At 37.3% G+C, this 12,145-nt stretch overlaps 1 protein-coding gene across 6 annotated transcripts in view; it reads left to right on the forward strand.

Moving 5' to 3' along the window:
- Positions 1-12,145, forward strand: part of LOC108973982 (cytohesin-1) — a 79,112-nt gene that overhangs the window by 45,013 nt on the left and 21,954 nt on the right. For 3 of the 6 annotated variants that reach the window (XM_018941552.1, XM_018941550.1, XM_018941551.1), the window contains exon 2: positions 9,346-10,971. The exons of 2 other annotated variants lie outside the window; for them this stretch is intronic. In XM_018941552.1, coding sequence (XP_018797097.1) covers positions 9,733-10,971 — 1,239 coding nt within the window. In that variant the 5' untranslated portion in view covers positions 9,346-9,732. Of the gene's footprint in view, positions 1-9,345; positions 10,972-12,145 lie in introns of those variants that run through there. One more of the 6 variants, XM_018941553.1, reaches the window with a different exon arrangement.

Genomic DNA, 12,145 nt, shown 5'->3' on the forward strand with positions numbered 1-12,145 from the left:
CTCTACATATGGTTGTGCGCTGGGTTTGGGATCCGCCACGTAAAAAATCACCCCAATGAAAAATTTTAACAGCCTCGGAAGAGAGATTTTTAACTCGGCTATAATCGCGTAAGCGGTTTCTACGCCAATTAAGAAGAAGATTACCATATCACCTGGAGGCATAATTTCAAGTTAACATTTTTATGTTCTCAAGATGTCTTAAGTCAATAGATTGTGCTGAACTGAAAACGTGCCTAAAGCCTAAGAAAACATGATTTCTTTATCGAAGATTTGTAAGCTAACTTTGTGCACTTAAGATCGATCTCCAAAAGCTCTTACGAGCTAAAAAGCACAAAAGCTTTTGAAGTTTTCGAAGAAAACGGAAAAGCAAAACGATATTTTTGGACGATTAAATTTCTACAAGAAACGACCTTTTTTTCTTCTAACTAAAATTTTACAAAACTTATATGAAGTGCTTAAAAGCTTTATTTCGCCTAAGACAACTTAAGCTTTTGAGCTTTTATTAAAACACCGAAGTTCAGTTTAAAAACACATTTAAATAAGAGTTACAAAAGATATTATGCTTAAACGCTTTATTTCGCTTAAGATTACATAGTTTTTGAGCTTTTATTAAAATACCGAGATAATAAAATATTTAAAATCAAGTGCTAATTCGAGGAGTGCTTAAAAGCGTTCTGCTTAAACTATGAGATTTTCCTAAAACACTGAGATTCACTTTAAAAACCTATTTATATGAGAAATATTAAACAAATTAGGTGGTCCTTAAATGCTTTCTCCACTAAAAACTGCTTAAACAACGAGCTTTTGTTATAACACTGAACAAAAAAATATATATAGATAAAAGCTTTCTATCACTTAAAAATGCCCAAACTACGAGCTGTAGATATAACACCAATATTTCGTTTAAAATCACATTTAGATGAAAGAGATAAAAAAAGATATGCTCTCAAAAGCTCTCTTTGTATACATCTTTTTGGTGTTATAACCGCTTGATATTCCATCCGTATTTGAATTTTGGGTTCGTGGCAGCTATACAAATATGTTCGCTTCGCCACACGTAAAGGTCTACCAGATCAAAGAGAACTACACGAAAGCTCTCAAAGCTTTCAAATTTTTACTGTAGACCTTTTAGTTAAACATTAATGCTTTTGATCACATTTTCGATACCATTGGTTAACGATCGCGTATTCCTAACAACTCTCCTCATCAGTTTGAAAAATGTAAGCTCCTGAGCTTTTATACCAAACTCGTAATTTATTACAAAAAAATAATCTTAAAATCATCAACAAGAATCTTATAACATAACTATGTCTATCTACTAAATGTAGATATGTATAAATATATAATATACAAATGTATGTAGTATATAATCCGAAAGTCATTGTCTGCTTATTCATCATTCGATTATTCAGCAACATATTTCAGTTTTTTTAGCTGACTTTTACAATTTTTTATAGCTGTTCAACGTGATTACGCTCATTGAAGTGCGCATACAATTAAACTGTGATCATATTGTGATCACTTGTCGAAGGCGCGTTTTGCATGCCAATGTTTAATTAATCGGGGCATGTTTTTTTGTTTTTGTTTTGTTAAATTTTAGCAGACAAAAAAAGTAGTAGAAAAGAATAAAAGAGTTTAACTTCGGATACACGGAAGCTATAATACCCTTCACAAGTAATATGTTTTGAGTAAAATTACTCAATTTTGGTTGGTCAGTTTGTATGACAGCTATATGTTATAGTGGCCCGTTTCGAAAATTTTCTCGGAGATTGTAGCGTTGGCTTGGAAAATAATCTACGTCAAATTTCGTGAAGATAACTTGTCAAATAGAAAAGGTTTCCATACAAGGACTTGAGTTTGAGTGTGATCGGTCAGTTTGTATGACAGCTATATGCTATAACGGTCCGATGTCGGCGTTTCCGACAATTTAACAGCGTCTTGATAGGTAAAAGATATGTAAACATTTTTCGGTCTATAAAAACTGAAATATTGCACAAACTACTAGTAAACACCAAAAGTAGTAGAAAGATTGAATGATTCTCGAGAGAATGCGGGTTTACCTTATATGTATATAACTCGTCATTTTTATATATGTATGTATGTCTAAGTACCTCATTCATTTTGTTAACTCAATTTGTCATTTAAAACAATTAGCGCTGGCCCTCAGTGCCGCTGACACGGGCGTGAATGCGCCGTCACCGTGTCGTTTGCCGACCCTCCACTCCTTTTAATTGCGAAAAGTGAAAGCTTAGCTCAATTTACAAACCGCTTATGCGGATTATTGCACATTTTCATAAGTTCCAACTTAAGCACCAAGCGATGCCACGGCATACATACCGACATAATCGTAAAAATTTCCACGCCGGCTGCCGAACATCACCGACCTGACCTGGTGGCAACCGCATGCGTTGGTTCTTTTTCTACATCCATAAGACCGCTTTATTCACTTAATTGGATTACAATTTTTATTTATTTTCTTTTGTTTTTAGTTTTTCATAGACTTGCGCTACTTTTTTCTTCGACAACACCTCATCGTTTTTCTTCCTTCGTGTCATTCTTTTGCATTCTAAATTACTTGAAGAAAAAAGCTATAAATCACCTCTTCATGAACTCTATCTATTTGTTATTTGGACTCGTGCTACCTTGTGGCGGCGGCGGCGTCTAATCGGATTCTCGGTTCATTGATTCGGTTGTTCTTATAGCGGTTTCACCTCAATGTGGCCACTTATATGGCACACCACCGCCACCAACTGTTCTCTGTTTGCTGTTGGCCCCAACCGCCATTCGATAAAGAGTTAATTCTAAATATATTTTGCTTGTCATTTAAGTGATTTCTGTTACGCGCTCTTATCTAGCGTTGATATTTGGTGTGGCTTCCATGCGGTGCGTATAGCAATTCAGCCACTAATCGGATTGCCTTTTTTATTGCGTGCTTCTTTCTGTGTTTCGCTGTGGAGAGATTGATGTGTGATTGATTCTACAAATTTATCCATATATCTATATGGTATATACATACATATGTGTGGTTACGTGCCACATCGCTTTGTTGCGCATCTTAAGCAGTTCAAGTCTGGCTTTCTCAAGCTTTTCTTTGGCTTCGTTTATTTTTAACTTCAGTTTAAAGCCGTATAAAATGTGAAATGGAATTAAATGCAATGTAAAGTAGTGCGTACGTATTGGAAAATTGAACTTTTCAACCACTTTGTTATAGCTGGTATTGAATAAAGTGCAACCGCATGCGTTTGAGGAGAGAACGATTCTGAGCTATCAGGTCAATATGCAACTTTTATAAACTCTCATCCTTTTCTTTGTGACAGTTATGAACCTTGAACCCCTTAAAGATAGAAATGAATAAGTCTGCTATCAGAAATAAAAATGCTTTGAAATGGTAAGCAATATAAGATATCGGATCTTCTCATAGAGACCCTACAAAATTCGAACGATAGGGACAGCCTAGGCGATCATATTTTTCCAGCTCTCTTGACATTTCTCATTTCTCTTCAGTAAGGTTTGCAATTTCATCATGGAAAAATATACGAACCAACAACGAGTCGAACTTATTAAAATGTACCACCGAAATTCGGAGTCTGTGGCGTCAACTTTAAGAGCTACAAACATGACACTCAATATGCATCTTTTGTAACTTCTCAACCCATAGAAACAGACAATATTTAATAAAGAGGTTAATAAACCATTAATTAACTTTAAATCCTTGTTTAAAGACAGTTTGGCATAGCTTGCTCGTTAGCAGTTAGAGGAAAGTTTATGCGGAAACGACAGTAAAACCATCCGATGATTGCACTGAAATATGCTGTGGTAAAGAGTGTTCAGATATTTTAGAACCTTTTAAAACTTAAACCCCCTGTTTTATGCGCCTCTTCTTATATATATTATTAGACAACTCGACTGTAGTGGAGTCAAACAGAAAGCTTGCGGAAAACTGTCAGTCAAAAAGTGTTACGATCCGCTTGAAACCAAAATATGCTTTCTTGAAAAAATGTCATCTAGTGCGTTATTGATTACTAAGCACTATCTCACAGAGTACATAATACATAGAGATTTTACCCTGACTCGCATGCAACGTTAACACTTTTTTCTGCCTACGGCTTCTTCTGGCATTATGGTCGAAAAATATTCCTGAAAAGTACATCAACCTAAACCAAAAATATGTAAATTTTATCGGTGTGTAATGCATGAAAGTTACACTCAACTCAAAAATTGTAACGCGATTTTGTTTTGTGAATATTAACGTACTCTAACAAAATCGGGAACCGAAGAGTTGTCTTGGAAATTTTGAGCTCATCAAAAACAAAACTTATGAAAAACTCGTATCAATCCGGCTTCAAAGTATTGTCTACGACTCCCAATTTTGACTTCATTTGAGTTTTCTACTGCATATTTCTTTAAAAAAAAGTATTAAAAGAGGCCAAATATGTTTCAATTTTATCGAAAACTACCTCATATGAGTTCATAAACTTTGAAGCCTGATTTTATTCCGCTGTTACTTAACATTTTTAGAGATTCACAATTTTCGTATGGTATCCAAGAAACACACCACAAGTAGAATGAAGAGCTTAGAAATTGATTTAGCTTAGTTTTCATGTAATTTTTTTTATCGGCGACTAAAAGGTCAGGTACTTTATTTTGGAAGCCATCAGAAAAGGTGACTACTTTTATTAGAGGACAATGTATAGTCATTTAGGTATTTCGTACGCCTATTTGGGTGTTTGACTTCGCTAAGTTGTGATGAATTTTATTATATTCCTTTCCGGGTCGTATAATAAAAAAGATAATTGCATATTTTATAAGCCAACTATAACATTTCGGCCATCGTGTTGATTTCTGCTTTCATTCCCAGATGATTTCATAATACGACTTTCATTACAATCCAAATATGTATTTAGTGTGCGTCTTCGCTAAGTCTTTGCTTCCGTTTTAAGAAATTTTTGCGGAAGTAAAGAAGAAAACTAAAAAAAAAATGTTTTATTTTTCACATACTACATATGCACGATATATGTAATCGCTCTACTTTAAGCTATACACCGGAAAATAGTATCCTATTATACCCTTTAATTGACATTCAAATCTTCAAGACTGACACTAATATTTCCTCATTTTGTTTTTATTCACTCACTAAGTGTCTACCGTGTGACTCGCCGCCTATTTGTCTTGAGAGTTCATTCTCTTCCAACGACCTTTGCATTTCTCAAATAAATTGTTTTTTTTTTTCACTTTGTTTACAGCAAACAGGTAGCCGCTACCTGTTTATATTATGCCATGTTTGTCTACTATCGGTTCGGCATGTCTACGCGTACAACGGCGCTGCAGGAGGGTGTGTTGTGATTTCATTTGATTGAGTATTTTGTAGCTTCTATAGACAATTTTATCGGCGCTACTACCTGCCGCCACTATCAGTCGTGTGTTGTTATTGCATACGTATCTAGATATGAGTTTGTATTGTATTACGATTGTATAGCCTAGCCACATAGCGTAGCATTCTATTCATGAATCCGACATTCTCAAAACAAAACTCGTCTGACGCCATTACCTTTTCAAGTCTTATTGTCTCCGCTATAGTGCTCGACGTTTTTGGTAAATTTCATATAATAATAAACATAATAATAGTGCCACCACATTCAGTCGGCAGTGTGATCGTATGCGGAGGTGTTCTCAAGTGCAAATATAGTTTTGGTTGTTGTGTTCACGTTAGTATTGTAAATTTCATAACAAAATGAGCATAAAAGACGCTACCATTTAGAATGTCTCATAAAATGTGTGTACGGGTCGCCTAACGGCTTGATAAGCGCGTTAAAAGTGCTATAAAATGTGATTCCTGCTGCTGGCAATGTGTTCGGAAATCTGTCTTATGTTTTTCTTTCTCAAACAAATAGATTTATACGATTTTACAACGGTTTACTCCAGTTTATACCAGTTTATGTGACTCCATACAAAGTATTTATCCGCGACCGCAACAATTTATGCGCTTTTATACCAGTTAATGAAAATTTATACCAATCACTTAACTGACTTTATACCAGTTTATACGACTTTATAGCGGTGTATGCGCGTGTGTTTGCCACTAAATCGTTCTTATGCCTTTTTACTCAAACCAGTATATTTATACGGTTCCCCATCGGTTTATTCGAGTTTGTACCAGTTTACGCGACTCCAAAAAAGTTGATAAGTTTATGCGACCTTATATCTTATACTTATCCGACTTTATACCAATTACTTATCCACCTTTATACCAGTTTATGTGACTTTATACTGCTGTATGTCCGTGTGTTTGCCACAAAATTGGTTGTTGTTCCGCGTCCAGGCATTTAGGCACTTGGCTTGCAGTTCTTTATTTCCGCTTCGTCTATTTTAAATTGAGGCTACCACATTTAGCATTTTGTAATTTATGCGCCATGTAGCCCAACTCCCTACACACTGGTGCCTACATCGCACTTCGTCCGCTCCTTTATCCTTTTTTCATCGCTTCTTTGTGCGCCTTTCTTTGCTGCCAAGTTACATAAATTAGCGCTATTCGTATGCGTGTGTGTACTCGTAACTTTGAATCTTTATTGCCGCAATGTCTTTGACGTCCAACGTCTACTTAATGGCAGTCAAAGTCATTAGTGTGTATTGTTGTTATAGTTCAAATGGGTACTGTATCTTAGTTCGGGTTCTTGGTGCGCATGCAATCCTTTTAGTCAACTTATTTGTGGCGGCGTCTCAGTCTAATTGTTGTGCCAAGAGATCATTATAATGTAACTACTAACTACCGGATGCTTGAAAGCCAACGTTTGTTTGTTTATTGTTGTTGTTTTTGTTGTAGTTGAGTTTACTTTCAATTTGATTTTAAAATATTGCAAATTGCTTATTTGCCGTAAAGTGTTGTGCGAGTTAGCTCGAAATATAAATCGCTCAGTTGAGTTTGTGACGTTTAAAGTGTTGAACATTAATTTTAGACGTGCGTTTTCGAAGTGATTTTTTAGTTGGAAAATTTGTTAATATTGAGTTGTAAAGTACTTCAATCAATCAAATTGCGTGTTTTACTGAAAAAGAAAAAACTATAGTTCAAATATGTTATATATAAACTGAAGACTGACTGAAGTGAAAGTGAGTGCGTATAGAAATCCAAATGGCCCTTATACAAGATTTGCTGCTTGTTAACGGTCAAAAAGTTTCAGTTTTCATGTGGTTGAACTCTAAAAGCTTGTCTTAAATTCCCCACTAACTTCTGTGCGTTGAAAAACTGTCATAATATCAACTTAAAATCATATAGTTTGGCCATAAATTCTCTTATTTTACCGCTGAGCAATGCTCAGTATAGCTTTTACAGTGTAAAAGTGGGAGCTTTCTTGAATCTTTTAAGCTAAAAAGCTCAAATTACTTTGATTTCTTTACCAGTTGGTTTTCAAACGATTTTTAATTGTACAAAATCCATTGTATTATCTGTTAAAACCCAAATTTTTACTGTGCTTATTGGTTTTTTTTTTTTGTTCAAAGAGAGTGGTTGAAAGAGAGCTTTTGGTTTTTGCAAAATTTTAGAGCTAAAAAGTCAAAATGACATAGTGCTTTTTATTCACTCGGCATAGTTTTCTAACTCCAGCCAATAAGACTGAGAGCTTTTTGAAAGCTTTTAAGCTAGAACGTCAAATTACCTTGCATTCTTTTAGAAATTAGTGTTAAAACGACATTTAATTTTGTAAAATCCATTGTCTTATCTGTTAAAAACCCCAAATCAGTCATAATAATATAATAAGATAAGATACATAAGAGAGCTTTTTGAAAGCTTTTGAGCAAAAAAGTGGTTGAAAGAGAGCTTTTGGTTTTTGTAAAATTTTAGAGCTAAAAAGTCAAAAAGACATAGTGCCTTTTATTCACTCGGCATAGTTTTCTAACTCCAGCCAATAATAAAGAGAGATTTTTGAAAGCTTTTGAGCAAAAATATTAAATTACTTTGAATTGGTTTTCAAAAGGCTTTTAATCGTATAAAATGTTGTATATATTAAAAATCGTCATAGCTCTTCCAGTTTTTACATAAGAAACAAGAAAATTTTACAAGAAATGATAAGAAAGGGATTTTTGTAATATCTTGGTCAGCTACCCTTAGCTATAAAGTCAAAATTGCCAAAGTCCAAAAGCTTCACTGTTAAAACCGTTATCTGCTAAAGCTTATAATTGCTTTCTAAAATATGTAGTTTGGTAAAGTACAGAAGCTTTTGCAAAAGCCTTAGTTTGGCATATGCATATTTATAAAAGGTTATCCATTTCGAGGTTCCCTACTTTTTAAAAGAAAAAACACGGAAACTTAAAATTTAATGGAAAAGGTTTATTATCATTCGAAACAACATTCTCTAGTCTTCTCAATAAATCCATTGATTGATGGGATGTGTGAGAAGTGACGTCGTCTTGTTGAAACCAAATGTTGCCGAGATCGCGAGCTTCAATTTCAGGCATCAAATAGTTGGGTATCATGGTGCGATAACGGTAACCATTGACGGTTTCGTTCTCACCCTCATCATTTTTGAAGCAATATGGACTGATGATTCCATCAAACTACACAAAATCGTTCAGTTTTCTGGATGAAATGGCAGCTCTTGAATCTCTTAAGGTTGCTATTCGTCCCAGATGCGGCAATTTTGCTTGTTTACATATCCATTGGACCAGAAGTGTGCTTCATCGCTGAACAAAATTTGGCTCGAAAACGTCAGAACTTTTTGGAACTTTTCAAGAGTCCATAGAGTGAAGCGATGTCGCTTTAGTAGGTCAAGCGGCTTCAGTTTTGCTCAACCTGTACTTTCCACGTTTTCAGTTTAAGATTCTGGTCGTAGGATGCGCCAAGTTGTTCCATCTGTCAGTGTGACTTGCTGGGAACGGCGCCAAATCGACTCGGTCTTCGTGTCCACTCTTAGCTATGGATACTATATTTTTTCACAGCATGCTGGACGTGGTCTCATTCTTGAATACCCTATTACTCTTTTACTTTAATATATCCCAGAGCCAATGATCCTATCGAAAGAAAACCTTGAACGTATTTATTATTAAATAAATTATATAAAGATTGTAACTTTCTTAAGTGAGATGAGAACATAAGCGCTCAAGTGATCGATGTATCGTTGTTCGGGCTCAAGTGTTTTTTTTTTTGTGTGTTAACTCTTTTTTGTGCGTAGAAAGGCGGCATTCCATCTTCGGCCTTCAACAAACGATTTCTGCGGACTTTCTGTGAACAATATATTTTATATACTGTGTCGATTTGTATGTATGTTGGCGCGCAGATGCACTTGATTGCTGTTGAATGCTTGCTTGCATTCCTAAAATATCAAATGTAACCATTTTTTTTTTCCGATACAACAGTTGAAACCGGCAGCAGGAGAAGCCACAATAATACCGACGTGTAATGAGCCGCAGGAACTGGTTTTTGATAAGTACATACATAGTTATGCCCATAAAGGCTGCATGTGCTTGCAATCAGACAACAAGTGGCAAAGTGATTACGTTGAAATCGTAAAAATTTATAAAACAACAATAAAAAGTGGAAAAGTTACAAAGGAAGTCAATTCATGTACAAAGCAAGAACTCGATAAAACAAAAAACAATAATAAAAAAGTGCAACAAAATAAAAAAAAAAACAACAACGCAGGCAGGAAAAGAAGTGCAACAAATTAACGAGAAAATTATAACTCGAAACACACACAACATCGCGCGCAGTGCTGCAACAGTTGATATTGTGTGTGCACCAGCATGGCTTCCCTACAGCAATACCAACACCAGAAGCGGCCAAGCATCACAAACTGGTTCTCTTCGCTACGTCGACAGCCGAAGAACAAGAAAGCCGCTGCATTGCAAACCGGCGGCGACAAGCATTTTCAACGCAGCTGCATCGATCTCAGCGCCAACAGCACCTTCTATGTGCCGCAAGTGGAGCTCGGTGATAAGAAGGTGGGCCAATGTTATTTGCCCAGCGCAAGCGCATCCATCGACAATCTGCAGGACGATGAAGATGCCACAAGTGATGACAAGCGCGCCTTGGTGAGTGGCAAACGTGTGTCGCAATTGTGTTCACGTTGTTGCTGCAGCAGCAAGTATGCGACGTCGTCACGTCCCGAAACGCCGCAAATGCGGAAACGTGCCGATACAACGCCGGCGCACGTGAAAACAAAGCCAACAACACCAATAACAACGCCAAAGACGAAAGCCAAGTCACCGGCAAAAGAAACACCCTACATCAGCATGGCCAGCCACCGTATACTCGCGCTCACCGACAATCCCATTTATGAGGGCCTCACCACGACGGCGCCCATCACGTTGAGCAGTCAACGCACCGTGGAGAAAGAAGTCCGACGCAATGTTGAAGTGACGCACACGCCTTGCGACGAACCGAACACGCTGCTGCTGACGAAACGCTCGGAATTTACACGCTCTGTGACCACGACCATCCAAAATACCATGGTGATAACGCGTCCCGTCGAATTGTTGTTGAACGAGCGCGGTGAGGTGGTAGCGCGGCGACCGCAACGTGAGCGCGTCAAACAACGCTCGAATAGTTTGGACAACGTGCTGAACGAGGATGAGGAGTGCGGCGGCGATGCTCATACGGCGAGCGCGAATAGCATGCCAATCTGCGCGTTGCGGCACGGCGCAAGTCCGCTTAATGATGTTGGCGGTGGCGATTTGCGTTTTATTGACGACAATTCAACGTCACAAAGTGAAACGGAACGCAGCGCGCAACAACACAACAACAAGGAAAACAATAAGCCGAGCTGCAATGGTGGCAGCAAAGCGTTTGCAAAGAATCTACAATTGAATTTGAATGTGGAAGAAGTGGGTGGTGGCAGTGGAGGTGGCGGCGTTCTCAGCTGTGATGGCGACACTAACGGCTATGACAACAACAATTATCTCTGTGATGACTGCCGGAATGTCTTGGTGCGGAACCGCAACAATGCCGCACAAAATGCTGTGATACTGCGCAACAACAACAAGGTAGGTAGTTACCATCACTCAGCAGCGATTGTGTGTGTGAAAGGCAACGCGCGCCGCAGGTGTGCTGCGCGTGTTTGTGTGGTAAGCGCGCTGTAGCCAACCAGCGTATAAAGAATTAGCTAAGTTTAGAGTGGCATTAAAATATTTCTTAATTGTTTGCTGCAGAATTTTATGTTTATTAATTTTTATGTTAGCTTTTTATTACACCGAAACCGGTTGGGACGCGTTTTTAATGCGGGCTTAGCGCGGAATTTTGATCAATTACCTGCGCGCTGTCTCTATGTGCTTATTATATTGCGTCTTCTATTAAAAAATTGTAAAGAACCAGTTTCAATCCACACTTAATGATCATCTCAGCGCTTTACAAGCGCGCTCTGCATGTGTTTGTGCGCGGCCGCTGTCGCATGCTTTTGCTGTACGCGCCACTTGTGCGACTCACTCACTGTCCGGTTCATTAATTGTCGAGCGCGGCGGCTGGATGGCATTCGCGCATCGGTAATAAGCTACTTCGGCGCAAAGACGCTGGCTTTTAATTAACCATTGACGCTCGGCTTCGCTAAACTTTCTGCGCGCTGCGAAGGTGTAGTGGCCATTGGTTTTGTTGTTGCCAGCGTTGGCAGGTAGCAATCTATATGTTTGCGCGTATTATTTTCTTTGTGCAGATTAAAGATTAAATGCCGATTTAAATATATGGTTCGGATTTTGCGAGAATGAGTAGCTGGCGGAATTAGCTGTGGAGTTCAGTAACAGGTGCTTGAGCTTGGTTAGATATTAAATCTTCCGCAGCATAGTTTTAGTTTTAAATATGTATTATGTCTGGGTGAAATCGCGTTAGTGTATAATTAATTTGTTATTTAATATTTTCACCGGTTACAAGTTGAAGCAAAATATGTTTTTTTTTTATCTTTTAAGTGGTTGCGAAATTATTGGAAATTGTCTGTCTGCTATTTTCATATATTTCTAGGAAAAAATTTCGCTTCTTCTCCTTCCAAAAATCAAAAAATATATATTTGGATGTTGTAATATTTGCTTTTGCCGTTTTTAACTTTTCTTTCCGTTTTTTGAAAGCGATAAGAGTGTTATTTTTTAAATAAAAATAATTTATTTTATTCAGAAAAACAAAAACTGCCTCTATACTCTAGAGCTAGGATATGTAAAATAAAAAAATTAAATT

Source organism: Bactrocera latifrons, unplaced genomic scaffold, assembly GCF_001853355.1.
Source record: "Bactrocera latifrons isolate USDA-ARS-PBARC rearing strain unplaced genomic scaffold, ASM185335v1 scaffold_513, whole genome shotgun sequence".
NCBI classification, from domain to species: domain Eukaryota; kingdom Metazoa; phylum Arthropoda; class Insecta; order Diptera; family Tephritidae; genus Bactrocera; species Bactrocera latifrons.